The 27,969-nt window shown below is 36.0% G+C and overlaps 3 protein-coding genes across 5 annotated transcripts; 1 reads left to right on the top strand and 2 right to left on the bottom strand.

Moving 5' to 3' along the window:
* Positions 1 to 108: 108 nt before the first annotated feature.
* LOC134244456 (45 kDa calcium-binding protein-like) lies at positions 109 to 14,127 on the bottom strand. The gene is made up of 6 exons (XM_062726717.1): positions 13,820 to 14,127; positions 13,257 to 13,393; positions 13,008 to 13,121; positions 12,741 to 12,899; positions 12,154 to 12,329; positions 109 to 310 (listed from the first exon to the last, which is right to left on the bottom strand). Exons 1-6 carry the CDS (start codon positions 14,098 to 14,100, stop codon positions 134 to 136), a joined length of 1,044 nt encoding a protein of 347 aa, XP_062582701.1. The 5' UTR covers positions 14,101 to 14,127; the 3' UTR covers positions 109 to 133.
* On the bottom strand, positions 5,033 to 27,969 carry LOC134244457 (serine protease inhibitor dipetalogastin-like). Of its 3 annotated transcripts, XM_062726719.1 has the most exons (10): positions 27,702 to 27,969; positions 27,328 to 27,478; positions 27,017 to 27,136; positions 26,774 to 26,893; positions 26,571 to 26,684; positions 26,031 to 26,150; positions 25,806 to 25,919; positions 25,436 to 25,549; positions 25,005 to 25,071; positions 5,033 to 5,042 (listed from the first exon to the last, which is right to left on the bottom strand). In XM_062726719.1, the coding sequence occupies exons 2-9, from the start codon at positions 27,468 to 27,470 to the stop codon at positions 25,038 to 25,040; spliced, it is 879 nt and encodes a 292-aa protein (XP_062582703.1). In that variant the 5' UTR covers positions 27,471 to 27,478; positions 27,702 to 27,969; the 3' UTR covers positions 5,033 to 5,042; positions 25,005 to 25,037. The 3 variants fall into 3 exon arrangements, with proteins under 3 accessions (XP_062582703.1, XP_062582702.1, XP_062582704.1); XM_062726718.1 differs by lacking the exon at positions 5,033 to 5,042 and having other exon boundaries at positions 24,946 to 25,071; positions 27,702 to 27,965; XM_062726720.1 differs by lacking the exons at positions 5,033 to 5,042; positions 25,806 to 25,919 and having other exon boundaries at positions 24,946 to 25,071; positions 27,702 to 27,961.
* LOC134244455 (cyclin-L1-like) lies at positions 14,420 to 21,168 on the top strand. The gene is made up of 11 exons (XM_062726716.1): positions 14,420 to 14,628; positions 15,011 to 15,085; positions 15,598 to 15,707; positions 16,553 to 16,673; positions 16,894 to 16,958; positions 18,479 to 18,578; positions 19,305 to 19,409; positions 19,702 to 19,822; positions 19,928 to 20,012; positions 20,160 to 20,201; positions 20,316 to 21,168. The coding sequence occupies exons 1-11, from the start codon at positions 14,425 to 14,427 to the stop codon at positions 20,668 to 20,670; spliced, it is 1,383 nt and encodes a 460-aa protein (XP_062582700.1). The 5' UTR covers positions 14,420 to 14,424; the 3' UTR covers positions 20,671 to 21,168.

Genomic DNA, 27,969 nt, shown 5'->3' with positions numbered 1-27,969 from the left:
TAAAGTTTTTGTGACGGACGGACAGACTGACGGACCGACGGACAGACAGACGGACCGACGGACAGACGAATGAGATTTAATGTCCCCTCGCTTTCGCGAAAGCGGGGGACAACAAAAATATATCTAATATAGACTAAAATTCATCATGTAGCACCCTTTTCACATTAACAATTTTACTACTTATAAAAACATCTTTATGGTTCTTGATTTCTTTTAAGGAAAGTTTTCCGTCTTTGTCATCATCCATTAAGGAGATTAGGTTGTTGGCTTCTTGTTTGGATTGTTGTGGATTTCTGGGATTCATATAATCCTGTAAATAGCATAAAATAAGTGTACTTCTGTATATAATCCTGAAAATAAGCATATAGGGCCATCATTAAAAATATTTTGTTTAATGTACTCTGACCCACATTTTTCAAGGTGGGTAGGTAAGTAGGTAGGTAATTAGTTTTTTCAGTTACTTCCCTTGTATTGGAAATATTTTGTAACGGGATAGCGCTCAATGGCTATCCCACTTCTGACACCAAAAATTGTAGCGAGATAGCGTCCAACGACTATCTCATTTAAGTACTGCTATAGTGGTTCTAGAAGACAGGAGTTAAATCCCCTTTTAAACACTGAGTCAATAACACTAAACTCGAAAATTAAGTTTCATAAATTTATTGAGTCTGCAAAACAATAAACAATTTTAACACAAAAAAATAATAATACCCAGGCCTTTTAACCACCCTTTTTACTGACAAATATCACAATATTAATAAATTCTAATAAACAGCCGGATCTCGAAATAATCGAAATATATGGCTGAATTCTATCTATTAAACTTAATTATCAATGAATAAAAGATTATTAACAACTGGAAATTCAGATACGATCGGATCCTGAAATAATCAAGATATATGATCGTAAATAAATCCCCAAAGCTGTTAAAACTAAACTTTCCCCCAATTAAATTAAACCAATTACCGAATTACAATTAACTGATTTAACAATTAGTAAATAATTACCAATTTTGTCTAAAAGCCCAAAATAATTATGTTAACCCTAACATCAAAAATAGCAGACTCCCCGATTTACGGAAGAATCTCCCCTTTTATACTCTAGAGAAAATTCGTATACAAAACTCTTACGAATTCGTATAAATTCTTACGGAATATACGAAAAATACGGAAAATCTTATACGGAAAATAGTTCCATTAAGATAATTCGAACAATAATAAGTATTTCACCATAAAATAACTTGACTTTCATTCATTCAACAATAATTAATTAATTAATTACCTCATAACTGTTCATTTTTACTTCTGTACAAAACTCCAAGGGCGTATGAATAATACCGCGGATCAAGAGAAAAATAAACCGGAAGTATACCACAATGCAATGCGCCGCCATGTAAATAGAAAAATAGACGGTCTGCAATACTACAACATGTGTTAGCACAGTACAGGTAAAATAAAAGTGAAAAATGTAATTTAAACAAAACATCTAGCAGTTCATACTCTTTCAACAGCATTTATACAGTTATTTCAACAAGAACATCATTAATTACGAAAGGACATACATGTATTACAGGTACTCGTTCTACTTTCACTTTGCATACGATGACATGAAAAGTTGTGAATCCAATTTTAGAACATCACTCAATAAATGTTATAAATGTACAATGCATACACTCAAATTACTCAGATTGTGAACAATATAAATGCTAAATTAATTGGCTAGATTTGTAATCTAATTACAAACAAAATATAAGAGGACTTGAAATGACCAAACTTTACACTACCCCTCCGTTAAAAAGATTCATGTCCTCATGAATAAAAATACTATGGCAATGCCATTACAAGTAAAAAAAAATGAAAAATATGTACAGTTCATGAGATTGTGATTATTAATAATAAAATAACATTTGTAAAAGAATTTACCAACATGTAAACTGCTCATTAATTCACTCATATAAAAAAAAATTAATACACATCATGTTCACCTCAGCGGTACCTTAATGTTATACCTTTATAACATTTTACACATATACAGCAATGTCTGTATAAAAAAAAAATCCACCCCTAACCCACGTCTACTTAAACAGTTTACCCAGATTTACATCTTCATCCATATAGATTTTACAAAACACTAACAATACAAATTCAATTTGAACTAAACGATATTTACAATTGCTTACAACTCACTTCCTCTTTTCACTTTCCGTTCCTCCACGCGTTTCTCCCAGAACCCCGCCCCCGTCTCCAATATCCTCCTTCTCTCTGCCTTTGATGATATTCCAGATAATTCTCTCTGTCTACTCTGCTCTCTCTGTCCTCCCTGTTCCCTCTGTTCTCTCTGTCTACTCTGCTCTCTCTGTCCTCCCTGTTCCCTCTGTCTACTCTGCTCTCTCTGTCCTCCCTGTTCCCTCTGTTTTCTCTGTCTACTCTGCTCTCTCTGTCTTCTCTGTTCTCCCTGATCTCTCTGCTCTCTCTGTCTTCTCTGTTCTCCCTGCTCTCTCTGCCTTCTCTGTTCTCCCTGCTCTCTCTGCTCTCTCTGTCTTCTCTGTTCTCCCTGCTCTCTCTGCTCTCTCTATTCTCTCTGTCTGGTAACCTCAAAGTCCCTACTACTCTCTCCAGTGTCCTCCCTTGTTCTTTCATTCTGTTATTCATTTCATTTAAGCAAGTATATATTAAGAATAGGTGTTGATTTGTTTTTTGTAACTCCTGAATAATTCTCTCCTCATGATCTCGTCCCTCTTCCTTCTCTCCACTGACACCTTCTCTGCTACTGTCGCTACTTTCACTACTCTCACTACTGTCACTACTGTCGCTATTGCTTCGTTTCCTTTTCCTCATCTGATTCTCTTTTCTAGGGGCCTGACGCTTTACTTCGTCTTTCTGGTCCTCTCTTTCCCCCGTGGCCGCTTCTACCCTCTTAATTTGGACACTTCCATCTTCAGAGCCTCTGTCCTTGGAAACCTTCCCTGTTTCTGTCCCCCCTTTCTCCGGTGGGCCACTTCCACCTTCATTACCACTGCCTCTGGAAGCCCTCTCTGTTTCTGTCCCCACTTTTTCTGATGTGCCAATTTCACTCCCATTGCTGATGCAGTATGGGGCAGCATTCGCACCGTCCAGGATGGGTTCCGGCATAAAACCCGCCATGTCTGCCACTTGAGGTGCAGTGTCTCCTAGTAGAAAGGGATCGAGATATTTAAAATCATCCTCCAGTAAGTCCTCAAAGGCGAGGTTTACTGGAGTGAAGGATGGCATCGGGGGAGTGTCCAATGCAGGGATGGCAGTTTTTGAAGTAGGTACCGGAGTCACGGATGGAACTGGGGTTGGGGCAGTTGGTGTTTTACTGGAATTTACGCCCATCCAGTGTTGCCTGGATTCCTCCCGACTCAGTCTAATAAAATGTACTCCCTCTACTAATAGTACGGGGTTCGGGTTGGCCCGAAGGTAATTCTCTAACGGTCTTCCACTGCTTTCTAGTGTTTTTACGGCTTCTACATGCTTCACGTACCCTTTAACGTGGGCGGCTAGTTTGTCTTTTTCTGCTGTTAGAAAATGGCAGAGTGAACAATAATATGGGACACGGTCAAGAGGTACATGATATTTATATAGATGAGCAATGACTTGTCTTCTTTCTCCAATATATTTAGGCATAGGATCTTCGCAGTCTAGACATTGATATGCCCTTCCCCTCTTCAGTGCCTGAATTTCTGCTTCTGACATCCTCTATAAAAAAAAATATTAAAACTGCACTTGTGATTGCTTTTCATAAAAAAATTGGGGTACATAATTAAAATGCATGCCCATCCCCATTTATTCTATCTGCCTGGATTAAATAAATCATTCAAGTGTTGTATAGCATAGAAAAAGGAATCTTCATAAAAATCTTCGAAAGAACTTCTTTCTGCAAATACTCGCGAGTAAGGAAACTCCGGAATGCAACATGACGAGTAGTCTCGTATTAGCTTAATACTATTATAGAGAGAAAGGACAATAAATATATATTTTAATGTAATATTAAGAAGAAATCCATAGGAAGAGCCAACGGTACCTAATCCAACAAAGCAGAAATCCTCATTCTTCACAGATGTCATAAAACCCACTCGTCAAAATCCAACTATAGGCAATCAGTTGAAAAGTCTTTTCCTTTCTTTCCTTTATACTTTACGTATATACAAACATTTTATTTTATTTTATTTTTTTTTTTTTTTTAAGAAGAACAATGTCCCTTGAGACTATACAGGAATTAAGCCTGACCATATGCAGTGACTGGCCTATAAAATGACTCACTTATACTACAACTGGAAGGAGAACCATCACTTATTCAATTTTATAACCTGGTAAATATCAAGTAGTTTCATTGCTTCATTTATAAATAAGGTTTTATTTTATCATGGTGAACTACTTTAGACGATTCATTCTTTGGGTTCCTGATTCTATAGGTGAGATCGGACAGCCGCTGATCTACCGTGCAAGGACCCCAATACAAGTTGCCTAATTTGCCATCTTTCTGTCCTTCATTAAGGCACCATACTTTGTCACCTTTATTGTATCTATTCGTGCAAGACTTTACATTGTAGAAATCTCTCTGTCTACAGTGGGAGCTCTGCAAGTGTTTTCTGGCAATTTGGTGAGATTGCTGCAACTTTTCCCGGAGTTTTTCTACATACAAGCCATAGTTGGAAATAGAGTCATCCTGGATCAAAGTCTTTGAACCAAATATGATTTCCGAGGGGATTCTGACTTCTCTTCCTAACATAAGCAGGTTAGGGGTAAAACCAGTAGACTCATGTACACTTGATCTGTACGCAGATCCCAAACATCCCAAATAAAGATCCCATTCTGTTTTATCATCCTTAATGAAACTTTTTATCATTTTAATTAATGTCCTATTGAATCGTTCAGTCTTCCCATTACATTGGGGATGCCTAGGTGTGGTTCTAGTCTTCTTTATTTCAAGGAGCTCACATAACTCATGGAAAATTTGACTCTCATAATTACGACCTTGGTCTGACAATATTGTGTCGGGACACCCATAGCGACTAATAACTTCATTAAGTAAAACTCGTGCAGTAGTAGCAGCTGTTAAGTCTGGAATAGGAAATATTTCCACCCAGTTAGTAAAGTGGTCCGTTGCAGTTAAAATATATTTATTCCCTCTAGGCGTTTCTGGCAGAGGTCCCAAAATGTCCGTAGAGAGTCTGTCTAGAGGAGAGCTCACTGTCATATCACCTAACTTGGCTTTGGGAGTGCGGTATGGTTTTCGGTTGCTTTCACAAATCTTGCAGCTTGATACATGAGCACTAATGTCTTCCCTCATTTCAAACCAGAAGTAGTTTCTTGAGACTCTCTCTTGGGTTTTCTTTCTACCTAAATGTCCACTCAAGAGGTTATCATGGGCCAAGGTCATTGCCTCTTTCCTAAAGGTTTTTGGAGTCACCAACTGTAAATGAAACCCAGAGTTATCTTTCCTGTGAAATTCTTTTACTAGAAGACCCTGTTGAATCTTTAATGAATCAAATATATGCCAGTAATAACGAATGGCTCTAGACTCCTTGCCTATCTCGGATACTTCTGGTCGTCTTTTGTTTTCGACCCATACATATACCTGACCAATATCAGGGTCATCTAACTGTGCCTTCTTTATCTGTTCTTTAGTGTATCTCTCCCACATAGGAGAATATCCTACAGTAGTTTTATTTCTTTCATTCCTAGTTTTTACAGCTCTAGTTATTTCTGTCGTGGATTGTAGAGAGGTTGCTTGGACAGTATCCTTGGGGGCCATTTCAAAAGGAACCTGCAAGAAAGAACTTTGCATTTCTGAAGCTCTCTTTACACATTTACTACAAGGGCCACATTTTAAATACTCCAAACTATCAGTTTCAGGACAAGTACAATCTGCAGGGTTCTCACATCTGCTCATAGCATCCGCATTCCCATGCTTGTGACCTGGGCGATATTGAACTGAGAAATTAAAGTAAGATAGAATTTCTAACCAGCGGGCGATACGTCCTTTAGGTTCCCTGAGTTTGAATAACCAGACAAGTGCCTGATGGTCCGTTCGTACTGTAAATCTACGTCCTAGCAAATATTGCCTGAAATACTCTACAAAATATCTTAGAGCAAGTAATTCTTTGTCCGTAATACAATAATTTTTCTCTGATTTGTTTAAAGACCGACTCCCATATGCTATGACCCTCTCAGTTCCATTTTGAATTTGTGACAGGACACCTCCAATTGCCACATCACTAGCGTCTGTATCCAAAATGTATTCTCCTTCGTCTAATGGATAAGCAAGTATATCTGGTGTAGAGAAACAATCTTTAAGTTTGAGAAAGACACCTTCACATTCATCTGTCCATATGAATTGTCTCCCCTTCTTAGTTAACTCGACCAAAGGTCTCACCAACTGAGCAAAGTCTTTTATAAATTTTCGATAATAACTCCCCATCCCCAGTAATTGTCTAACTTCGGTGACAGTAGTAGGTCGAGGCCATTGTAAAATCTTAGAAATATTTTCTGGATTTGGGAGTATTCCCTCAGATGAGACAACATGTCCTAGAAAGGTTACTTGAGTTTGGAAAAGATTGCATTTCTCAGGTTTCAGCTTCATTCCCGAGTCCCGTATTCTTGATAATACATCTTCTACTCTTTGTAGATGTTCCTGAAAAGAAGAACCAAATACTACAATATCGTCAAGATAAATAATGCAAGTTTGCCAATTAAGACCTTGTAATATGAGCTCCATGAGTCTTTGAAAGGTAGCACATGCTGTGCTTAGACCCATTGGCATGGTCGTAAATTCATAGAGTCCATATTTTGTGATAAATGCAGTTTTAGGGATGTCTCTATCCTTCACAGGGACTTGATGGTAGCCTGATGTTAAGTCAAAGGTTGAAAAATAAACAGATCCCCTGACTGTATCTAAACAGTCCTGAACCCTAGGGAGAGGAAACGCATCTTGTCGAGTAACAATGTTGAGCCTTCTGTAGTCAATACAGCATCTAGTTTTACCATTCTTTTTCTTAACTAAGACAATGGGACTCGCCCAAGGTGAGCTGGATTTTCTAATTATACCCTGTGCCTCCATTTGCTGCACGACTTTCCGCTCTTCCTCTGCAAAGGCCAGTGGCACACGCCGAGGAGGTTGTTTAATAGGTCTAGCATCCCCTGTGTCAATCTCGTGTTGTACTAAGTTGGTGATTCCTAAGTCTGTATCATTCCTTGAAAAAGTAGATTGAAATCTACAAAGAAGATCCGATATTTTCTTCCTTTCATCAAGGGTCCTGTCTTGGGTAGCTCTAATACATAATTCTGTAAGATAAACAGGTACATTGGAATTTCCACCCCCCTTATTATTGCTAATTTGAGAAGAGTTATTCCCCTTTTGGGAGTTTTCAGTCAACTGTATCCTTCTAGTTGGCTGGTGACTTTGTTCAGAGAGGCTTTCTGAAGACAATATCACTTCTACATTTTGAGGATCTACATGTTCAGCTTCCCCTAAAATTTCATCTTGTTTGATAGTAACGTCTGTCTTGAAGGGATTCATTACCCTTATCTTTGCGCAAACTTTATTTTCTAAGTCTGTCAAACATGACGCCATCAGAAGAGAAAATCTATTGTTGAAATCTTCCGAAGGTTCAATACAAAATACATAGTAAGGTAAATTCTCGTCACTTTCAAACCTGTCAACAAAAACATCAATTAATTACTCACTGTATGCAGGAATTGTAATTTTCTCTGCAGCTAAGACCCTTCTAGTTTTCTCTGTCAGTTGCCTGACTCTGATTTTATTTCCTCTGAAAGTAATGAAATTGTCATGTAATTCTATTTTAACAGGTCCATTTTCTTTTTTTTATAAAATATCTAATCCTAAAAGAGCTTCATCTTGAATTTCAGCCACAATAATTTCCTCTGTGAATTTTACGTGGCCCAGTTGAACTTCAAAAATGGCTTTACCCAACTCATTCAAGGGTTCCCCATTAACACTAGTTAATGAATTTGACTGTTTTAGTTGTGGTCTTGATTCTCTGGGGATTCTTTCAAAAATTCTCTTAGATATGATTGACCTTGTGGCTCCTCTGTCAGTGGTCCATTCTATTTCTACACCCTGTACGGAACCGCTTGTATATATCCCAGGACTCCCACTTATTTGCCTGAGGATGTATTCAAGAGAGAAACCATGGTGCTGAAGATCTTCAGAATTAGTACATTCATCTTGTACTGGTCTATAGGAATCTTCCTGACCACACCTGTGGATTTCATCTGCAACAAAATCATGACTCAAACTTGGATTATCAAACAAAAGTGAATTGCAGTTTACCTGACCTGCATTTACATTTAACTCTGGGCAGTCCACCTGACTATCTCCCAGGTTAAATGTACCATCCCAGCAGTCTACCTGACTACTATCAAGGGATTCAGAATTTGGATCCACCCCCCAGTCTTCCTGACTGAATCCATGACTTGCTATTCCAGGTACCACCCCACAGTCTACCTGACTGTGTCCAAGACTCGCAATTCCAGGTACCACCCCCCAGTCTTCCTGACTGAATCCATGACTTTCAAAATCCGGTACCACCCCATCCGGCTCCACTCCGAGCACTAAATTCAGCTGCTGTTCAGCAGTATGAAGTTTGTCCAAGTTTGTGTTACACCTATCCACCGTCATGATATTTGTAGAACCTTTTCCTTCAGCACCAGGGTTGTCCTCTGTTTTCTTTTGACTAGAAATAGAATAATTGTTGTCAATATTAATAGAACAATCAAGAGTTGGGCCATTTTCAAAATTCAACTGGGTCATCTCTCGGCCAACAGAGCTGACCCGATTTAGTTTAACGAAGGCTTGAAGACATTTGCACCAGGATTAAATGGTGCATTATCATGCATCACTTCTTGCTTTTTCTCACTGGAGCAGTTTCTGGCAAAGTGCCCTTGCTCACCGCATCTAAAGCAAATTAAAGGTTTCCTGGGCCGTTGCACTTGACTTCCACTGTTGGGCTGAACTGCAGTTAAAACTTCTTGGATGACCTGTTTCAGCTCAGTTTTTGTTATAAAATCTGACTCGGATCCCTTTTGGCCTTGCTTATCTAAGTTACTAGAGGGGCTCTTCCCTTTGGATTCTGTGTGTTGTTCTCTTTTATTCCAATTTTTTGTATGGGTTTTGCTATCCTTGTAAGAAGTTTCTCCTTGTGACAATTGATCCTTACTACTCAACACTTGTCTTACAGGTCCTTTGCAGGGGGCATAATTTTGTCCATCATCCGCTGTAGGGTATCTAGTGGCTTCCTCGTACTCAATGACAAACTCCGTAGCCTCTTCAATAGTTAAAGGATCCCGGTTCAATTCTACATGTAAGCGAGCTTTCTCACTTGATAAACCAAGTAAAAATCTGGAAACTAAGTCCTCTTGTCTTCTTTTGTTACCCCTATCTGGATAGGCCTTATTGTATAGACTCTTAAGTTCGACAGCATAATCCTGCACAGATTCTCCATTTTTCTGGTCTCTGCGTCTAAATTTAGTCTGATAGGTTTTGTTGGTCTCAATAGTACCAAAACGACTTTCTAATTCTTTGAGGAGTTTCTTATAATTGGACAAAATTGTTGGTCCAAGCTCCTCAAACACAAACTCACCTGCATGACCTTGTAACCTTGGCAACAGTTGACCTAATTTTTCTTTGTCTGTCCAACCATTGTGTTGAGCTACTGCTTCGAACCTGTTTATATAAGCTTTCCACTTCTCATCAGACTCTCCTTTAAAGGCTGGAAGTTTTACTGAATGACTGGAATTTCTGTTACCAAATATCTTTGGGGTTGACATGGATCCACTTGACCGTGCTGTTCTTTCATCGTCAGTATCCGAGTCCTCATCAAGCTCAGTGGTAGTATAACCAGTGGCTAATGGTAACCTCATCCTTGATGTCTTTCTGTTAACTCTGCAAACTGATGTAGGTTTCCTTCGGATTTTACTCCTCCCTCTGAGTCCTTGATCATCTTCACTGGTTTCTCTTTGACGGGCTTGACTGTCTTGGTTGGTATTGCTAAGGATCTTACCTAAATCACCTGTCATCCTGTGGAAGGCGCCATTGATTGTTTGGCTGAGACTGTCAACTATACTACCTTCATTGATGGTGACTTGATCCTTTTGAGTATGTTTTCCTTGGTTGACTTGGCTGACTTGGATCATGTTACTCACAACCTTACCTAGATCTTCCGTCATTCTGTTGAAAGCTCCATGGATAACTTGACTTAGACTGTGAATTATATACTCATTTGTATTTCCTAACTCACCCTTTTGACTTGAGTGATCTCCCTCAGCCAAAGAAGTCATTTGACTGTTATATGGGACATTACCTGGACCAGTCGTAGTACAAGTTGTGTGATTACTGTTTGTACCAGTATAAGTTGGACTCAAGCCTAAGCTTGCAACTTTGTGTGGAGTCTGTACTATAATCTTTGGAGAAAGTGCCCTCTCATGTGGGGGGCATATGTACTCATTGACTACTTGGTCATCTTCCGATTCTGTCAAGTTCTCCCCATCACTTGTTTCAGTGAGGTAATGTATCTCATGGGTTATTGGCTTTGATGCCACTTTGGTAATTTCCTGTGTCTTTAATTTATTTATTTCACCCTCCGTCATATTTCTATTCTCCTCTCCATGAAGAGCTGCTTGACGTCTGGTATACATGACTCAGTGGTTAAATTTTAAAGAACCAATTCCAGGCGTGGGTTCGTATCCCACTTCTGACACCAAAAATTGTAACGGGATAGCGCTCAATGGCTATCCCACTTCTGACACCAAAAATTGTAGCGAGATAGCGTCCAACGACTATCTCATTTAAGTACTGCTATAGTGGTTCTAGAAGACAGGAGTTAAATCCCCTTTTAAACACTGAGTCAATAACACTAAACTCGAAAATTAAGTTTCATAAATTTATTGAGTCTGCAAAACAATAAACAATTTTAACACAAAAAAATAATAATATCCAGGCCTTTTAACCACCCTTTTTACTGACAAATATCACAATATTAATAAATTCTAATAAACAGCCGGATCTCGAAATAATCGAAATATATGGCTGAATTCTATCTATTAAACTTAATTATCAATGAATAAAAGATTATTAACAACTGGAAATTCAGATACGATCGGATCCTGAAATAATCAAGATATATGATCGTAAATAAACCCCCAAAGCTGTTAAAACTAAACTTTCCCCCAATTAAATTAAACCAATTACCGAATTACAATTAACTGATTTAACAATTAGCAAATAATTACCAATTTTGTCTAAAAGCCCAAAATAATTATGTTAACCCTAACATCAAAAATAGCAGACTCCCCGATTTACGGAAGAATCTCCCCTTTTATACTCTAGAGAAAATTCGTATACAAAACTCTTACGAATTCGTATAAATTCTTACGGAATATACGAAAAATACGGAAAATCTTATACGGAAAATAGTTCCATTAAGATAATTCGAACAATAATAAGTATTTCACCATAAAATAACTTGACTTTCATTCATTCAACAATAATTAATTAATTAATTACCTCATAACTGTTCATTTTTACTTCTGTACAAAACTCCAAGGGCGTATGAATAATACCGCGGATCAAGAGAAAAATAAACCGGAAGTATACCACAATGCAATGCGCCGCCATGTAAATAGAAAAATAGACGGTCTGCAATACTACAACATGTGTTAGCACAGTACAGGTAAAATAAAAGTGAAAAATGTAATTTAAACAAAACATCTAGCAGTTCATACTCTTTCAACAGCATTTATACAGTTATTTCAACAAGAACATCATTAATTACGAAAGGACATACATGTATTACAGGTACTCGTTCTACTTTCACTTTGCATACGATGACATGAAAAGTTGTGAATCCAATTTTAGAACATCACTCAATAAATGTTATAAATGTACAATGCATACACTCAAATTACTCAGATTGTGAACAATATAAATGCTAAATTAATTGGCTAGATTTGTAATCTAATTACAAACAAAATATAAGAGGACTTGAAATGACCAAACTTTACAATTTCAATGGAAGATACTGTTGAAGGTTCTGTATAAATCTACCATATTTAGGGCAGGATATATTACTAAGTCCTAAATAATAACAGTCATAAAATCATGATAACCTACAATTAATTCCTGTTTTGTGGCTATTCCATCTTTATTTTTATCGATGGCTGATTCAAATTCCCTCTTTCGGACCTCTCTCTCTTCCTTCCTCTCTTTCTCTGACCCCTCTTCCTGCATCATTTCATCAGAATTTGTCATAAACTCCTTCAGGGTCAGATTACCATCTTTATCCTCATCTGCGTTATAAGGAATAAAAAGACTAATTTTTATGCATGTATATAGTTATTTCCCTTGGACTGAAATGTTGCACTTTTATTGGCCAGGTTTCAAATCTTAAAAAATACACTTCCCATTCCTTTGAGCTGAAATGCACACTGTTTAAGTTTTAAACAAGGACAGATGACATAGGCAGGAAATTATGAAGAAAAAATGTGGTTAAAAATTAGCATTTTGTACCATTCCCCATTCCTATATCACAAGAACCTGATATATCAAAAATACTGAAATATTATCGATAATTAGATCAATAAAATTCTCACTTTTTGAGTGCACACAGATTCCTCATGAATCCAAAGTATATGTACTAGAATAGTTTTCTGTGCAGAACAAAAAAAATCCGCTTTGAATGTGACCTCCTTAAACTTTACCTAATGAATTAATTATTGACATGATCATATTTTCCACCAATTGAGGGCTTTGTTCTGGGTGACGGAAGCTGAAAAATTCCTTTTTGTCCAGTTTATTATCAATGGGATCAATGTCAGCATCTGTCCATTTAAATTTGTATCGTACAAGCTGATCTCGTTCTGAAAAAGATTTTTTTTTACTCAATTTAAATGAGTCTCCTAAAAATTTCAAAAAACTTAATCCACCAGTCCTAATTAAAGTTATATATATGTCATCATTATTCTTACCATCCTCTTTTAGTATATCAGTATCATAGTCTTCTAGGTATTTTTCAGTTTCTTTGACCCCATGTCCCTTTGCGAGTAAGAAATGTTTGTAATATTCCTTCCATTCTACAAAGCCTGAAATAAACACAAAAGTTAGAGCAAGCACATTTTCAAATAATTTGTGTTTTCTAACTTCTGATAAAACATTCTTAATTTAATTTGAATACTTAAGCTAATGGCTTAATTGTATCAATTTTTTTAATCACAAACCATCTCCATCAGGGTCCAAATGTTTAAAGACAGCATCATTCTCTTCCACTGCTTCATCCATGTGGGCATTAATTCTGTCCAGGATCCACTGCTCCAGTTCACTGTCACTTAAATACCCATCAGCATCTACATCTATCCTAAAGCCAACAAATAGAAAACACTTTACAATATGTAATCCGGATCTAGCATTTGTAGCAAGTATTGTTGTCATGATTTGACACCCCATTCTGCAACAGTTGATGTGTCATTGATGTCAGGAAATGAAGCAAAAAGTCTACCAGGGGAAAGCCTGGGGTACAAGTCTTCATGGGATGGAATTTTAAACAATTTAAATCTATCAGCAGCTGATTAATACTATTGCAATTTCCAAATTCCATGACAAAAAATTAAGTGACACTTTTAAAAACCTTTGAAGTACTCGTTAACTTTTGATATACCATACACGTCATGACCACAGGCTCCCCTTTTATACGATATACCCGATTTTTCTGAGTTTGTCTCTAGTCCCTGTGGTCATGACAGACGTTTTCTAAAATGTGTATCAAAATAAAAAATATTTCTACTTGTGAAAAATGTCCACTAGTTTTGCCTCTGCTATTTCTATTGGGTCGTCATCCATTTCTTCGTGGTTGCCGAGGAATATTTCTTTGCGATAATCTTTATTTATGTGGCCATCTTTCTCAAACTTTAGGGCATCAACATGGTCAGGAGGGAGCAATTTTTCAGCATTGACTTTCACGGATGAAATGGATTGTTCAACGACATCAAGGCTTTTAGCTCTTGGTCTGCAGTAAACAGTAACTTGAACTAATGTAAATAAAGCAACTGTCACTAATTTAAACATCTTTTTGATGACTTATGATTTTTTGAGTCGTGTCTACTCTCATCAAAATGTTTCTGCGTACATAGATCGATTACAGCGCCATCTATTCAATGTGAAATACGTCATGAAAATTTACCCAGAAAATAGATCACTTACTACGTTTGATAAATATTTATTTCCTTGGTTTAATATTTATACTTTTGGAATCTAAATGCAAAATTAACAAGATTAAAATTATATATGAATGATAGGTTGATTTATTTTTCTTGAATTCGAATTTTTTTTTATCACGCTGCGCATGAAGTCAGATGATACAAAAAGTAGTTCCATTGTTCCCAAATGAACATGGCGGAGGTGAAAGCGAATCCACTTGCAATTCGCGACTTCAGCAAAGTCATTTTGACATTAGAAAATGTACTTATTCCAGACGATAAACTTTCACCTACCCCTTCCATGCAGGATGGACTTGATTTGGATACAGAAACAGACCTGAGAATCCTTGGTTGTGAACTCATTCAGTCCGCAGGGATTCTTTTGAAACTACCTCAAGTACGTACACCATATGTATTTTTCAAAATTTTCTTATTATACATAATGTTAACCTGACATCATCTATGTTAATACCAAAGAAAATGTGTTAACAGATTTATACATTTCTTGCTTATCAAATGGATATCATGGGTAGTGTAAGGCAAGGACCTTGTAACACAATGCGCATATGTACGATTTGAATACGTAATGGCGTAGAGCAGTGTCATCGCATGTGCATGTTATTAGCCAGTGTTTAATGAGAGGGTACTAAGTGTGAGACAGATAAACTATGCAGGTTTTTTTTCTTTTAGATTAATGATTACTATTATTATTTCATGAATGAAATGGGAGTGATTCCCATGAGAATGTCATGAATATAATTTTTTTTCATTTTATATAGGTTGCTATGGCCACAGGACAGGTTCTCTACCAGCGTTTCTACTACTCAAAGTCTCTAGTGAAGCACAATTTTGAGGTATTGCAACAAAAGAAAGAAAAAACTCGGATACAAATAAATTTTCAGTCAGTCTAACCAATGAGACAAAATAGATACAATATTTCTTAAATATATTGGTTTCCATAGTTGATATGACCAAAAATATCAGTTCATATACAGCAGGTTTTTTTACCCTATATAACTTGTGCCAATAAACGGTACCATTCCCAGTGCCAAAAAATTAATTTTTCCCAATTTGAAGAAAAAAATCCACAAATCAATTGCCAAGGAACAGACTACGATGACACCGTAAAAAAAAAAACAATCCCGTCTTTTGACTTCACTGTATGCCAAGGGTTCATGAAGAGAGTAGCGTATCAGAAACCCTTGGCTAGCGAAGATGATGAGTTAACTAAATCATTGTTTAACTCCTCTGAGTTAACTAAATGTTAGAGGAAGTGGCATTTTCTTGCTTGGCCTTATTGTCAGATTTCACATACTGGTAGGTTTTTGTTTTTCATTAAGTGTAAAAATTTTATGAAATTTTGTAGGTTGTTGCAATGGGTTGTATAAACTTAGCCTCAAAGATTGAAGAGTGTCCTAGAAGATTGAGAGATGTAATCAACGTAGTCCATCACATCAAACAAGTTAGAAGCCAAAAGTAAGTTTCGATTTATTTAATTTTCAATGAAATGACTAATGGTAGATATTTTAATATGCATTTCTTGCAGCTTGTTGAAAGCTTATACATTTTAATGTAAAATATGCCTCTGTTCTAGGTACTAGTAGTAAAATAATCACATTAAGTTCTTTGAGTATTTAATGCATTGATGATTTGCAGGGGTTTTGTCCTTGTTTTCTCACAATTCCTCCATTAATATTGTTTTTCTCTTTGCTGCATTGAACAGTGTCTGGAGTGAGCTTCCAAGGCATTGAAACATTTCGGGATATTGGTGACCTTTGACCCCAAACATGGTTTTCCTACATGTTGTGGCCATCAAAGTTATCACTGCTTTGTCAGTGAGCATGGTTTGTATATGAGTCTGGGTTTATCAGTTTTCTACCTGTGGCCTCAGAATGGATAGAACTGAGGAAAGAACATTGAATTTCTTGTAGCAGAGATTAATTTTGCTGATTGTGTAAATTTTATATAACTAAATTAAGCATATGTTGTGGGCTTACAATTTCATCTCCAACAGAATGAGATGTTTTGTATTTCTTCTTCAATATGTTTAATCAAAAAAGAGCCTTTCATCAGAGGTATACTGTTGAAATAGAAATTAAAACTAGCATTTGAAGACCAGTTATTAAGAATTTTACTTATGCATTTTGTTGTGAAATTTTGCATTATATGTACAAAATGCTGTATTGTGTATGAGGAAGTTGAAATTGGCACTGTTCACCATGTTTGAAAATAAAGCAGCAAGAAGAAGATGGAGGAATTGTCTGGCAAACACAGGACTCATTTTATCATTGTATGCCATGTTTTGCTTTTCTTCATTTTAGGACTATCCATCCATTGATATTAGATCAGAACTACATCACAACCAAAAACCAAGTCATAAAAGCTGAGCGTCGTATACTTAAAGAATTGGGATTTTGTGTACATGTACAACACCCTCACAAGGTATATCTATTATTGAACTGCTACAGTAAATTAGGATGAAATTGTTTGAATATTAAATTTGAACATGTGAAACATAAATTGAAATGCTTAAAGTTACAAATGCTTATTAAGCTGCAGCAAAGGTTGCTCTATGGCATGGAAAGGTTATCATGGTTTTTGCTGTCAGACCATGGTATTGAATAATTTGAAACATTTGTTGTCATGATCCGATGTTTTTCAGGTCATTGTGATGTACTTGCAAGTTCTCGAAGCTGAGAAAAATCAGAGACTTGTGCAGTGTGCATGGTAGGTATTCTTTTATTACTATTCTTGTATTATGAACTATAGTATATTTATATTTAGTTTCTGTAGAGAATGATGATGTTGAAACTGTTTGTTTTGATATGTTACACAAATTGCACATGTACATGTATTTTAAGTAATTTGTAAGGTTCTCATTTTTATTGGGAGAAAAACATTATTGCACATGCATTGTTTTGAAAATAATACACATGTATGTTACAAAGAGGGGGGAAAACCTACCTGTACTTTTTATATCAACTTTAAAAGAAATAAATATGTAAGTTCAGCGGATGGATTACAACAGTGAAATAGTATATTTGTAACAAATAAACTGATTGCTGATCTACTAGCTTGGAATATAATGTAAGTTTTGTGTACTTGTATCACAAGTTGTAAAAATGCCATCCTTATAACATTTTCTTCTTTGTATTAAAATGTAGTAATAGTATGATGCTTCTAAACACTTGAATCATATCTGTTTATTCCTCTTTTGTAAAATGCTATGAATAAAGAAACACATTTGATATATTAAACCAGGGTATTCTTTGAAACTAAACAAGGGAATATATTACATTCATTCAGTATCTTCAGTCACATTTCTTTGTGTTGTATGAGAAAACCATATTAATGCTGAACTTTTCCTTTTTACCTACCCCAGAATTAGGTGGGTAGAGATGTCTGTCATTGCAACGTCTGCCTAGCAGCCTGAAATTCTCCAATGTTCTACTCCTCTTCTACATGACCTGGCACACAGGTAACACATGGACAGAACAGAACAAGTCACCAGACCGGAACCTGCAGCCATAAAGTAACTGAAGTTTTCCATCTCAGCATGGAACAAATTCAGTTGTGTTTTTGATAAAACATGGAAGAGTTTACTGGTGAACATTTCATGTCTTGCTATAAATGTTATTGTCTTGCTGAAATGAGAGAAAAAGCTTAATTCTGTTCACAGAGGAAAAGAAAAAAAAACATCTCTATAAAGTGATTCATGTTTGATAAAACTTTCACATTCTGTGTATGGATAACAAATTAGAAGAGTGAACATTTTTAGGAGTCAAACTTTGTCAACAAGTGTGTGTTGTACTTGACAAGCAACTTTTGCAGCTGTGTTTATTGTTCCCTCAACAAACTGGACTCCTATTGAAGGACTTTCCTGTGAAGAAAGAGACTGCTCTTGAAGATACTGGAGTGTTGGCAAGCAAGCAGATGGTCAATATCTGTCTAGATAATTTTTATTTTTTCTTTATTTTTTACTAAATTATTAATTACACAGGAAACTGAACAACTTGTGGTGCATTCTTGTCAGCAGCAGAAGGAAAATGGTTGGTATTTTTATGGTTTTCTCTGAAACACAAGCTAGGGATTGATATGCTGGCAAAAGAAATGTTGCTTGAAATCACAGGTATAAAACATGATGTAGGACTCAAACATCCACACACATGCCCATTATAAAAAGATAAAAGTTGTGTACACAATTTGTTGGATGAGTTAAATTCTATAGTTCTTTTTTTCCTTTTCAGGAACTACATGAATGACAGTTTCAGAACAGATGTATTTGTGAGATTCCAGCCAGAGACGATAGCCTGTGCTTGTATATATTTAGCTGCAAGACAGTTACAAGTAAGTATTAAGTAACAGACTTGTCGAAATTTTTTTATCACTGTCAGACATTTGGTCTGACAAAGTCGAATGTTCTGTCGGACCAGTCAAACTTTTGTCAGACCAGACACTTGTACCTTATTTTGATGCTGAGAAAGTCATATAAATAACAGCACCAAAATGCCCTCTTATTATTTTCAATAGCCTTCAATCTAAAGAGTTTCCTTTCTTGGGATAGAGAGTCTTTAACATAGACACAAATATCATGTTTTATGACTTTAATATAACAAATTTACTTGGCTATCGTCAACCACTCTCTACCATCGGCTCATACATTGAGAGAGGAACGAACAACAACTCTGCATGGGAGATTGATCGTCAACTTACGCGGCCATTTTTTCTGTGTTTGTGACCTTTAACTACGCATTCCTATCCCGACCTTTATTAAATTTGCATTACGCTCAATTTTTTTCAAACCGTCATTTGGACCGACGTTTTCTTAAATGTTATTGGTCCAGACAAATTTTTACCGGCCTTGCCGACAGGACCGACGGATTTCAACAAGTCTGAAGTAACATACGTTGATAAACATGATCACTTCAGGATAAAAACGTACTGAATAAATATGAAATTCTGACACATATCTACTGTGCTTTGATCTTGTTTGGGGGAATAAAATGGAAATATATGGAATTTAAAATTTGAATCATAAATTTATTCCTAATGTTTTGATTTTTTTTCTTTCAGATCCCACTGCCAAATAATCCATCATGGTTTGCCATATTTAATGTTGATGAACAAAACATTCAGGAAATCTGTCTCACAATTTTGAAGCTTTATGCCAGACCAAGAGTAAGTAGAACAGGCATTATCGATCATTCTATCCATTTAAAGCTTCTCAATTAATTATTCAAGCATTCCATTAAAGAAAAATTATTAATTAAGAATTTAGAAAAACTTTACTTAGCACAAATTGATGTTTTGAGACTCAACAATCATGAAGGAAATGGCAAACTATAAAACGAGACATGTATAACTGGAGAATAGTTTTTGGTAAATTTGAGTGTCAAGTACCATGCTCAATTTTCAATGTGAATTTATCACAATATTCTTATCACGTGTAATAAAAGCTAATTTATTTTAGCCAAATTATGAAAAATTGGAAGCTAAAGTGAACGAGTTGAAGAAAGCACAGATGGAAGCAAAAAATAAAGCTAAAGGCCTTTCATCAGATTATGGTACACCTAGAGATTCCTCAAGACCCAGTAAGTAGTGGCACTCACATTATTTTCTTTATCAAGTAATAGTTAAGTTTCAAAGAAGTTTAGTTGAAAATTCAATTGTGTAACAGTTTTCTTTAATGCTTGTAGGTTCTCCAAAAAATGTGAGCCCCAATCCTGCACTACTGCATGCTTTGAAGCGCATCAAAGAAGAGGATAAACACTCAGAAAATGGGTCAGTATTGGTTTAGTTTGATCAGGCTGTGTGTAAGCTCACAGCCAATCAAAAAACGTTTTTAAATTCAAAATTTTCAGCATAACAGGAAATTTGCCTAAAATTTTAAACGATTGACAATGAAAAGAAATTTTGTTCTCTTTACAGACGGAACAATGTCAAAACATCAAGGTCAAGAAGCAGAGGCAGGTAAGCATCTCATCAATTGCATCAGTTTTTGGAACGCATCAAAAATAATTCCAGAATTTATAATGCTGAGTATGTTCATAACACTCAATATTTCAAACTTTTGATCTTCCATAGGTCCTCATCGAGTAGGAGTAACAGCAAAAGCCCCAGGAGAAGTAGAAGACACAGCCGATCTCGATCTCCCCCCTCCAAGAAACATAAAAAGGACAAATATATCAGCTCATATGACCGTGATCGTTATGTGTCTTCAAAAGATCACAAACATTCCCATAAAAGGAAAAAACATTCACGTTCCCGGAGCGTGAGTCCGTCCCCGAGTAGATCTCCAGACCGTTACAAGTCGTCCAGCAGGAAAAAGTACTACAAAGACAAGGACCATTACTATTCCCCCGAAAGACATTCCACAAAACGCAGGAGAAACGGCCACTCAAGTCCAGGAAGGGAGCGCTATGATAAATATAGACGATAGCTAGAGAATATGTCGAATGGGCATTACATTAATGAAAACTGTCTTTTGCAATATTGATTTTCCTCCTCAAGTGCATTTTTATCAATGAGTGCATATTTTTGTTGAGTTTTATGAAAGATAGGTTATTTTGCATTGTTTTGTAATTGAAAGAAATTCTGATTTAAGATGTATGCGTATGAATGACATTTGTCTCATTTTATTGAAGGCAGGTTAAATTATGCATTGTTTTGTATTGAAAGAAATTCTGATTATACATTGTATGTGTGTGGATGAAATGGAGATGCTTGTATGGTATTAATTGTGTTGCAGTCAGACTACAATTAAGGATTACCATTTATATATCTGTGATACTGTTTGTTTGAAAGTGGAAGAATGCTAATAAGAATGCCTTAATTTTTATCAACTGCAGGGATTTTGCAGAATCATGTACTGTACATAAGATCTGAAATTTTGTATTATTTAAAAAATTGGATAGCTGATGCTATTGTGGATGAATAAAGAAATATTTTAATGACCATTGTTCCTGGTCTTAAATTATCACAAGTGGTACCTGTTTGTTAAGAATTTTAAAATCTATAATATGAGGTCACCACAATTAATTGTCCTCTAAAAGGTCCAATATTTTACTTTGGATTTATCATTGTCAACAAGAGTTTGAAAGAAAATTGAAAAAAAAAATGGTATTGAAAAGTTCTATGAATTTGAAACAAGTAGTTGGGACATTGAAAACAAAAAATCAAGAAACTGCATTGCAAGCCAAGCATATCCTCTTAACCCTGAGGGTTTAAAGGGGCATGGACACAGTTTCAACTGATTTTTAAACCAATTTTACTGTTTACAATTTCTAAGACAATTCTAATGATCAGCAAAAATTTGAACATCATTTGCTGATTTACAATAGAGATACTGGACTTTAAATTCTTCATAATGTGAACAAGAATCGTGCCTTGTTTTTGTTTACATATGGAAAATATCATATTTTTAACAACATGAAATTCAGCAAAACACTGGAAACTGTCTAAACGTATTAAGAATTTAAACTATTTTAATGAAATTATCTGCTTTAAACGGATATTTTTTGGTATAATAACCTATATGTAAACAAAAGTATGACACTAACCTTGTTTACATAACAAAGGTTTGGAGCTCTAAATCTGTCTTGTATCTAAACTAATGAAGTTCAAATTTTTAATGATCATTAGAAATACCTTAGTTAAGTATTTGTAAAAATAATAAAAAAAAAAATTGAATATTTTTAGGTGAACTGTCCATGCCCCTTAAATTTTGAATCTGAAAGCAAATATCAGATGTTCGTTTAAAGTTTAACAGTTTAAAGTTGCCTGAGTGGCGCATTGGTAAAATGTCTGCTCTAGAGTGAATAGTGATCAAAGAGTTCAGTTGAGTCCAGACCAGTTTTAGATGGACAAAAAGGGGGTGAAAGCCTGTGAAACTCGGATGACGTCCAATGCCCTTCGCATGACTTGACCAAATTTTGAATCCTAAGATTTCATGTGAGCTAAAGACAATCTGTACTTATTTTTGCTATTTATTTAATACTTCATATTTTCATTTTCTTCCCTAATACAATTGGAAAATTGTCTAGAATTAACACAAGTACTACGTTAGTATGTAATCATCTAAGGTTGTGCAGATTCAAATCTGTTCAGATTACCGACATGCCCCTTCCTCCTGAAGTATGATGGGGCTTCGAAAGGGTAACAAAGATTCCCATCGAAAGATATAGTCGTGCACTGCATTTTAAATAGTAATATTAAAATTCCTTTAAACTTTAGATTTAACTGGTCTATTGGGGCTCGACTGTGTCTATAATATTTGGACAAAAATATGACGAAAATATTTTTAAAATCTGCCATAGAAGAGCAAGGCCAATGTGACTCAGTTTAGCGATCTGGATTAATTCTAATATCTTTGTTAATCTTTTTAATTATACAATTCTTAAAAAAAAAAAATTTTTGACTAAGATTTTATATTTATAATGCAATATCCATTTGAATAAAAAGATGTAAGCGATCAAGTTCGTTATAGATCATGAGCAGCGAGTTATTTTGTACTTTCAACATAATTTGAAGGTGTTAAAACATATTTTTTCTATAACATGATCTTTGTAGATTGCCATAGTTCACTGCCATAACTAAGTAAACTTCCTCCATAAATATCATTTCGTTACTGTAATGTTACTGACACTAGTAATCACAGGGGAATCGGATGAACACCTTTAAAGTTAGACAAAAGTGTCTTACCAGGAAAATACAAGGCATAGATATACCAGCACGGCGTACTTCCACGAAGTCTTTTTTGTATTATGTACCACTGACATCGATTGAATCGACGGAGTGACGGATAAGTGGGTACCTCAGAAGATGGCTCTCGGTTCTCAGGAGCTTTAAAGCAGCATTGGTTTGTACAGCGGAGGAACGACGCTGCAATTACCGTTGACGTCAATCGTGGATGAATTCAAGATCAGACAGTATCCGATGTTACGCGACAGTAATGATGTCAAAATATGGGAGGCAAGAGCTAGTGAACATCAAGACGGCCAGAAAGTGCTCAGCAAAGAAGACAGTACAAGAAGCAGAGTCACGCCTTAGGCAAGCCAACATTGTGAGAAGCGTGGCAATAGGCAGGCAGGAGAAAGGAAAAACACCATTGACAAGATGGGGTACATCGTCAGAAGTGGAGAGGAGGCAATTTGTGCAGAAAGAAGTGCGGAAATGGAAGAGCGCACACGAATGGCGAAGGTAGTTAATAAGAAGCAGGGAAGCTGGTTAAATTGGGAAGGAGCCCGGCAGAAGTAATTTTGGAATGAGATCTGGAAAACAGAGCCCCAGAGACTACAGTTCCAGCTTAAGTTGGTTTATGACGTGTTGCCAGCGCCAACCAATCTGACGACATAGGGCATGAGGGACGATCCAAACTGCAATCTTTGTGGTAGACCAGCCAACCTGGAAAATTTCTTCATGTTCAGTATAGCCTTAACTGATGGAAAATATGCATGAAGACACGACGAAGTTTTATCTGGAAAAAACAAGGAAGAAACCTCGGAAGACCAAGGAATGCTTGAAGATTGTAAACTTTGCAAAGACTGGTGAACATAGTCGTGCTGCGGAAGTGGTAGGGGTGTGGACTGTTGGGGACCGCCAGTGACTGGGAAATGCACGCAGATTTCAATGGCCGTATATCGGTGCCGCAGGAAGAGCATTTATACCAATCAGAGACCAGATTGTTATTTGGTCTCCTGCATCCCGGTTTATTATTTTACTGGAACTAACAGTGGCTTTGGAGGACAGCATTGAAGAAGTCCACGAGCGGAAAATGAATACTAGTAATTACAAGGATCTGGTTGCAGACTGTTAACAACGAGGCTGGAGAGTATGGTGTCTCCCGGTGGAATTTTGATGCCGTGGATTTGTAGGGCAATCTATGTGGAGGGCCTTACAAATTGTCAATGTTCAGGCACTGAAAGATGGCAACTCACTGTACTGCCGGGCAGAGAGGCAGAGGTGGCATCCATGTGGATATTGAAGAAGCGAGAAGAGTAATGAAAAGTGCAGCACTTCGTTCGAAGACTCTATGTATTAGTGAATAAATATTCAACTTGTTGCAGTGAAGGCGGAGAGCTGAGTGGTTCTCGACTGGGACTTGATCATCCCAGTCGGCATACCTCTGGAGGTTGTAGTGGACAACGCCGAAACAACATCGAAGGAGGATCCACCTGATGACGGGACCATGATGCAACAGCTTATACCATCAAGATAGATACAGGTATTCAAATTAAATTTAAACGAATGTCACATTTAAATGCACCAGCTTACATAATACATGTATAGTCAATATCACTAATCATGGTCCTTGTGATATTACCCTAAAAATGTCGATCTACCTATTGTGGCTCCAGTCTACTTAAGGAGAGGCCATGATTGGAACAAACCTAATTAATACTTATATGAAAGCTTGTACTAATGCATAATCTTTTCTAGACCAATACCTCTTATCAAAATACAATTTTAACCACCTCTCTTAAAAAAATCTCACTTATTTGTTTACTTCCTTTGAAAGAGAACAAGATCCATCATTGGAACAAATATGAGTTCCCTTTATCCAACAGTGCTTTGTTGCAAGTTTGGTTAAGTTTGGACCAATGATTCTGGAGAACAAGTTGAAAATAGGTAAACATGTATAAGATACATGTATTGACATACCACCGGAGTAACTCAGAAAATGATATATTTCAGAGAAGAAAACAGTCGAAATGATTGTCAAAATAATATTTTATTACATATAATTTATAACCAGGCTAATAAAAATCTTCACACAGTTGTTTTGTTGACCACGGAATTTTCAGTCCATCAACATTTTCCTCTCTTAACAACAGCCACATCCCTAAAACATATCCATGTATATTTAAACAGTATTATAAGCATCAGCGAAAATTGGTATAGTCAGAGAAAAATTCATGATTGTTGCAATAACTTATTTCCTAATTATGATTCGAGAATGACTTTTTAAACATATAATTTGTCAATATATTATATATTACAAAATATCACATGCTTGTAATAACTACATTTCCTTAATGGCAGAGTTCTTTAAGCGAATATAACCTGTTTATTTTGGTTACAACTTACATGGGAACTGAGTGAAGTGCTTTTTTAATTCTCAATATTACTATGCAGATAAAATCACAAAGTAATTTTAATTTTTTTAATTAAATTTTAAGGAAATAAAATACTTTTAGTATACATACTCGCACTTTGCGGTGCACTCATTAGAGTAAGTTTTCCCATCTTCTCCACACACAGGCTTGTAAATTCTAGTACACTTACAGGGACACTTTCCTTTGGAAGCCACTTCAACGCCACTTTTAAAATTACAGTAATTACATATTATGACTGAGTGAGGGTAATATATAATGAAAACTTATATTATGAGTCTATTATCCGTTTTATGAGTAAATTACATGAATACTAATTCACACTTGGCAGTGCAATCCTAGAGATCATGCAATTATTATTGTCAAAGACATATGCATATATTATAAACCTTCAATTGTCACAAAGGTCATGCTTTTAAGAATTGAATATATAGGTTTTGAAATAAAGGTACAGGATACATACTCGCAGTTAGCTTGGCACTCGTTGGAATAAGTTTTCCCATCTATGCCGCAGACGGGTGTGTAATCCATCGTACATATACAAGGGCATTTGCCTTCAGAGACTACTTTGACTCCACTGTTAAAATAATTCAATTATTCTCCTTTTAATATTAGGACATAATTAAACAATTTTTAATACCAGTAATAAAATTCTTATTAACTCTAGATATAAAATGAGACTACTTACTCGCACTTGGCCGTGCATTCGTTAGAGTAGGTCTTCCCGTCCACTCCACAAACAGGTCTGTAGATGAAGGGACAGGCACATGGTTTTGGGCATGCTCCTTGAGATGCAATTTTCACCTCCCTATACGTAAAACATTTTATATAATACTCAACAGGCGATTTTTTTTTTTTTTTAAAAAGTTTAGTTGTCACCTCCCTATCAACTGATTAAAAAAGCTCGGCTCATCTTTTTCATCCAAGGAAACGATTACTTTTTTAAAATCCCTTCCGATTTTTTTCACCCAACCAAAAACCAGTTTAACTTCGCATTTGCAAGAAATGTTTTGATAAATAAAATTTCCCTTCCTACCTACTCAATTTATTTATCCTGAGTCGGGAGAGAGCAAACTAACATTTTTTAAAAGATGGTCCAATATAGTTACAACCATCATTTTATGCTATATATACCAGTACTTCATGTTACTCTTAAGAACTCTTTGGAGAAGGAAATACAAAAGATGCAAACTTATGAAGCAAAATTGAGTTGAACATAAACACCTACGCGCAGTTAGCTGTGCACTCGTTAGGATAGGTTTTTCCGTCATCACCACAGACTGGTCTGTATTCCTTTGTACAAACACAAGGGCACTTTCCCTCAGAGGCGACATCAACTCCTCTACATAAAAAGGTAAAAATAGATATAAAAATAAAACGAGGACCAATTTTCAAATAGTATTGATATTTCTGTATTAAAGGGCTACTCACTCGCACTTAGCAGTACAGTCATTAGGGTACGTCTTTCCGTCAACACCACACACAGGTCTGAAAATTAAGGGGCAAGCACATGGCTTCGGGCATTCTCCTTCAGATGCAATTTCAACATTCCTATACAAGACATATAAAAGTATTCACTAAAAATATAATATTTAAATACTACATGTATTTTTTTGTAGTATAAAGTACCCTCTTTGATATGACGTTGGATAAATTGATAGTAAATGTACTCACGCTGCTTTAGCGCCACAAGCGTTTCCATAAGTTATTCCATTGACACCACACACTGGCCTATAGTCGGCTGTACATAATGATGGACGCGGACATTCCCCGACACTTAATAATTTGACGCCTCTGGAAGACAACAATTTAGAATTTTATATATGAGCCAAAACTACATTCACTTAACGAATTAACAAAAATGTCAATACATTTAATTTTTTAAATCGATATTCTATTTTTTACGCACTCTTCCTAATGCTAAGAAATGTATTATTTTTTAGGTCAAAATCTTTTCATTGAAGAAAAAGTATAATGCTACTCACTCGCATTCCATTAGACAAGCATTGTCGTACGTTCGACCATTCTCTCCACAAACTGGTTTTAAAATCCTAGGACAGGGGCAGCTTCTAGCCGAGACAACGGCATAACCCGATAAACACACCAACAAAATGGAAATAGCCTTCATGTTTTGGGCTTAAAGAAATTATCAACGGTATGAACGAAATTTGTTTCCTTTAAAATTCTGATACTACAGTTACTGTGGAAATATACTATTTACAGGATGGGATTTTTAAAAATAAAACTTTTAGCACCACTTTTCAGGTTTTTTCGACATAATTAAGATTCACAAGAGTTTAAAATTATTTACATTACTTAAACAAAGCCTTTGTATTAGTTCTGTAAACTTTACACTTACACAAATGACAATATCGATATGTCCTGTCCAGTGCAACTTCTAAACAATGTGAGGAAATTGCTGACTGTTTTCGCTATATATAGCAGCATGATGTCAAGATATGTGATTATTATTTAATACTCGATTAATACAACACATGTTTACTAATCTTAATTATCATTAACGGTTCATCTGCAGCCCTACCTGTACTAGCCCGGGGATATGCAAACAGCTGTAACAGGTACAGGTTATGAATATGAAAAATATACAATAGACATTTAATAAACGA

Source organism: Saccostrea cucullata, unplaced genomic scaffold (genome assembly GCF_032062105.1).
Source record: "Saccostrea cucullata isolate Sc308-1 unplaced genomic scaffold, CSIRO_AGI_Scuc_v1 ctg359, whole genome shotgun sequence".
Lineage (NCBI taxonomy): Eukaryota > Metazoa > Mollusca > Bivalvia > Ostreida > Ostreidae > Saccostrea > Saccostrea cuccullata.
The sequence above is the reverse complement of the archived record's forward strand: the minus strand, read 5'-3'. Positions and strand labels throughout refer to the sequence as shown.

Coding starts and splice junctions, on each gene's coding strand:
- LOC134244456 (XM_062726717.1), bottom strand. CDS start 14,100: ATGTTTAAATTAGTGACAGTTGCTTTATTTACATTAGTTCAAGTTACT. Junction 13,122..13,256: donor TTTGGACCCTGATGGAGATG/GTTTGTGATTAA, acceptor TGTTTATTTCAG/GCTTTGTAGAATGGAAGGAA. Junction 311..12,153: donor CCACAAAACAGGAATTAATT/GTAGGTTATCAT, acceptor TGCTATTTACAG/GATTATATGAATCCCAGAAA.
- LOC134244455 (XM_062726716.1), top strand. CDS start 14,425: ATGGCGGAGGTGAAAGCGAATCCACTTGCAATTCGCGACTTCAGCAAA. Junction 18,579..19,304: donor TAGCTGCAAGACAGTTACAA/GTAAGTATTAAG, acceptor TTTTTCTTTCAG/ATCCCACTGCCAAATAATCC. Junction 20,013..20,159: donor GATAAACACTCAGAAAATGG/GTCAGTATTGGT, acceptor TTCTCTTTACAG/ACGGAACAATGTCAAAACAT.
- LOC134244457 (XM_062726719.1), bottom strand. CDS start 27,470: ATGAAGGCTATTTCCATTTTGTTGGTGTGTTTATCGGGTTATGCCGTT. Junction 26,894..27,016: donor GCTTGTGGCGCTAAAGCAGC/GTGAGTACATTT, acceptor TGTCTTGTATAG/GAATGTTGAAATTGCATCTG. Junction 25,072..25,435: donor GAGTGCACCGCAAAGTGCGA/GTATGTATACTA, acceptor GATATGTTTTAG/GGATGTGGCTGTTGTTAAGA.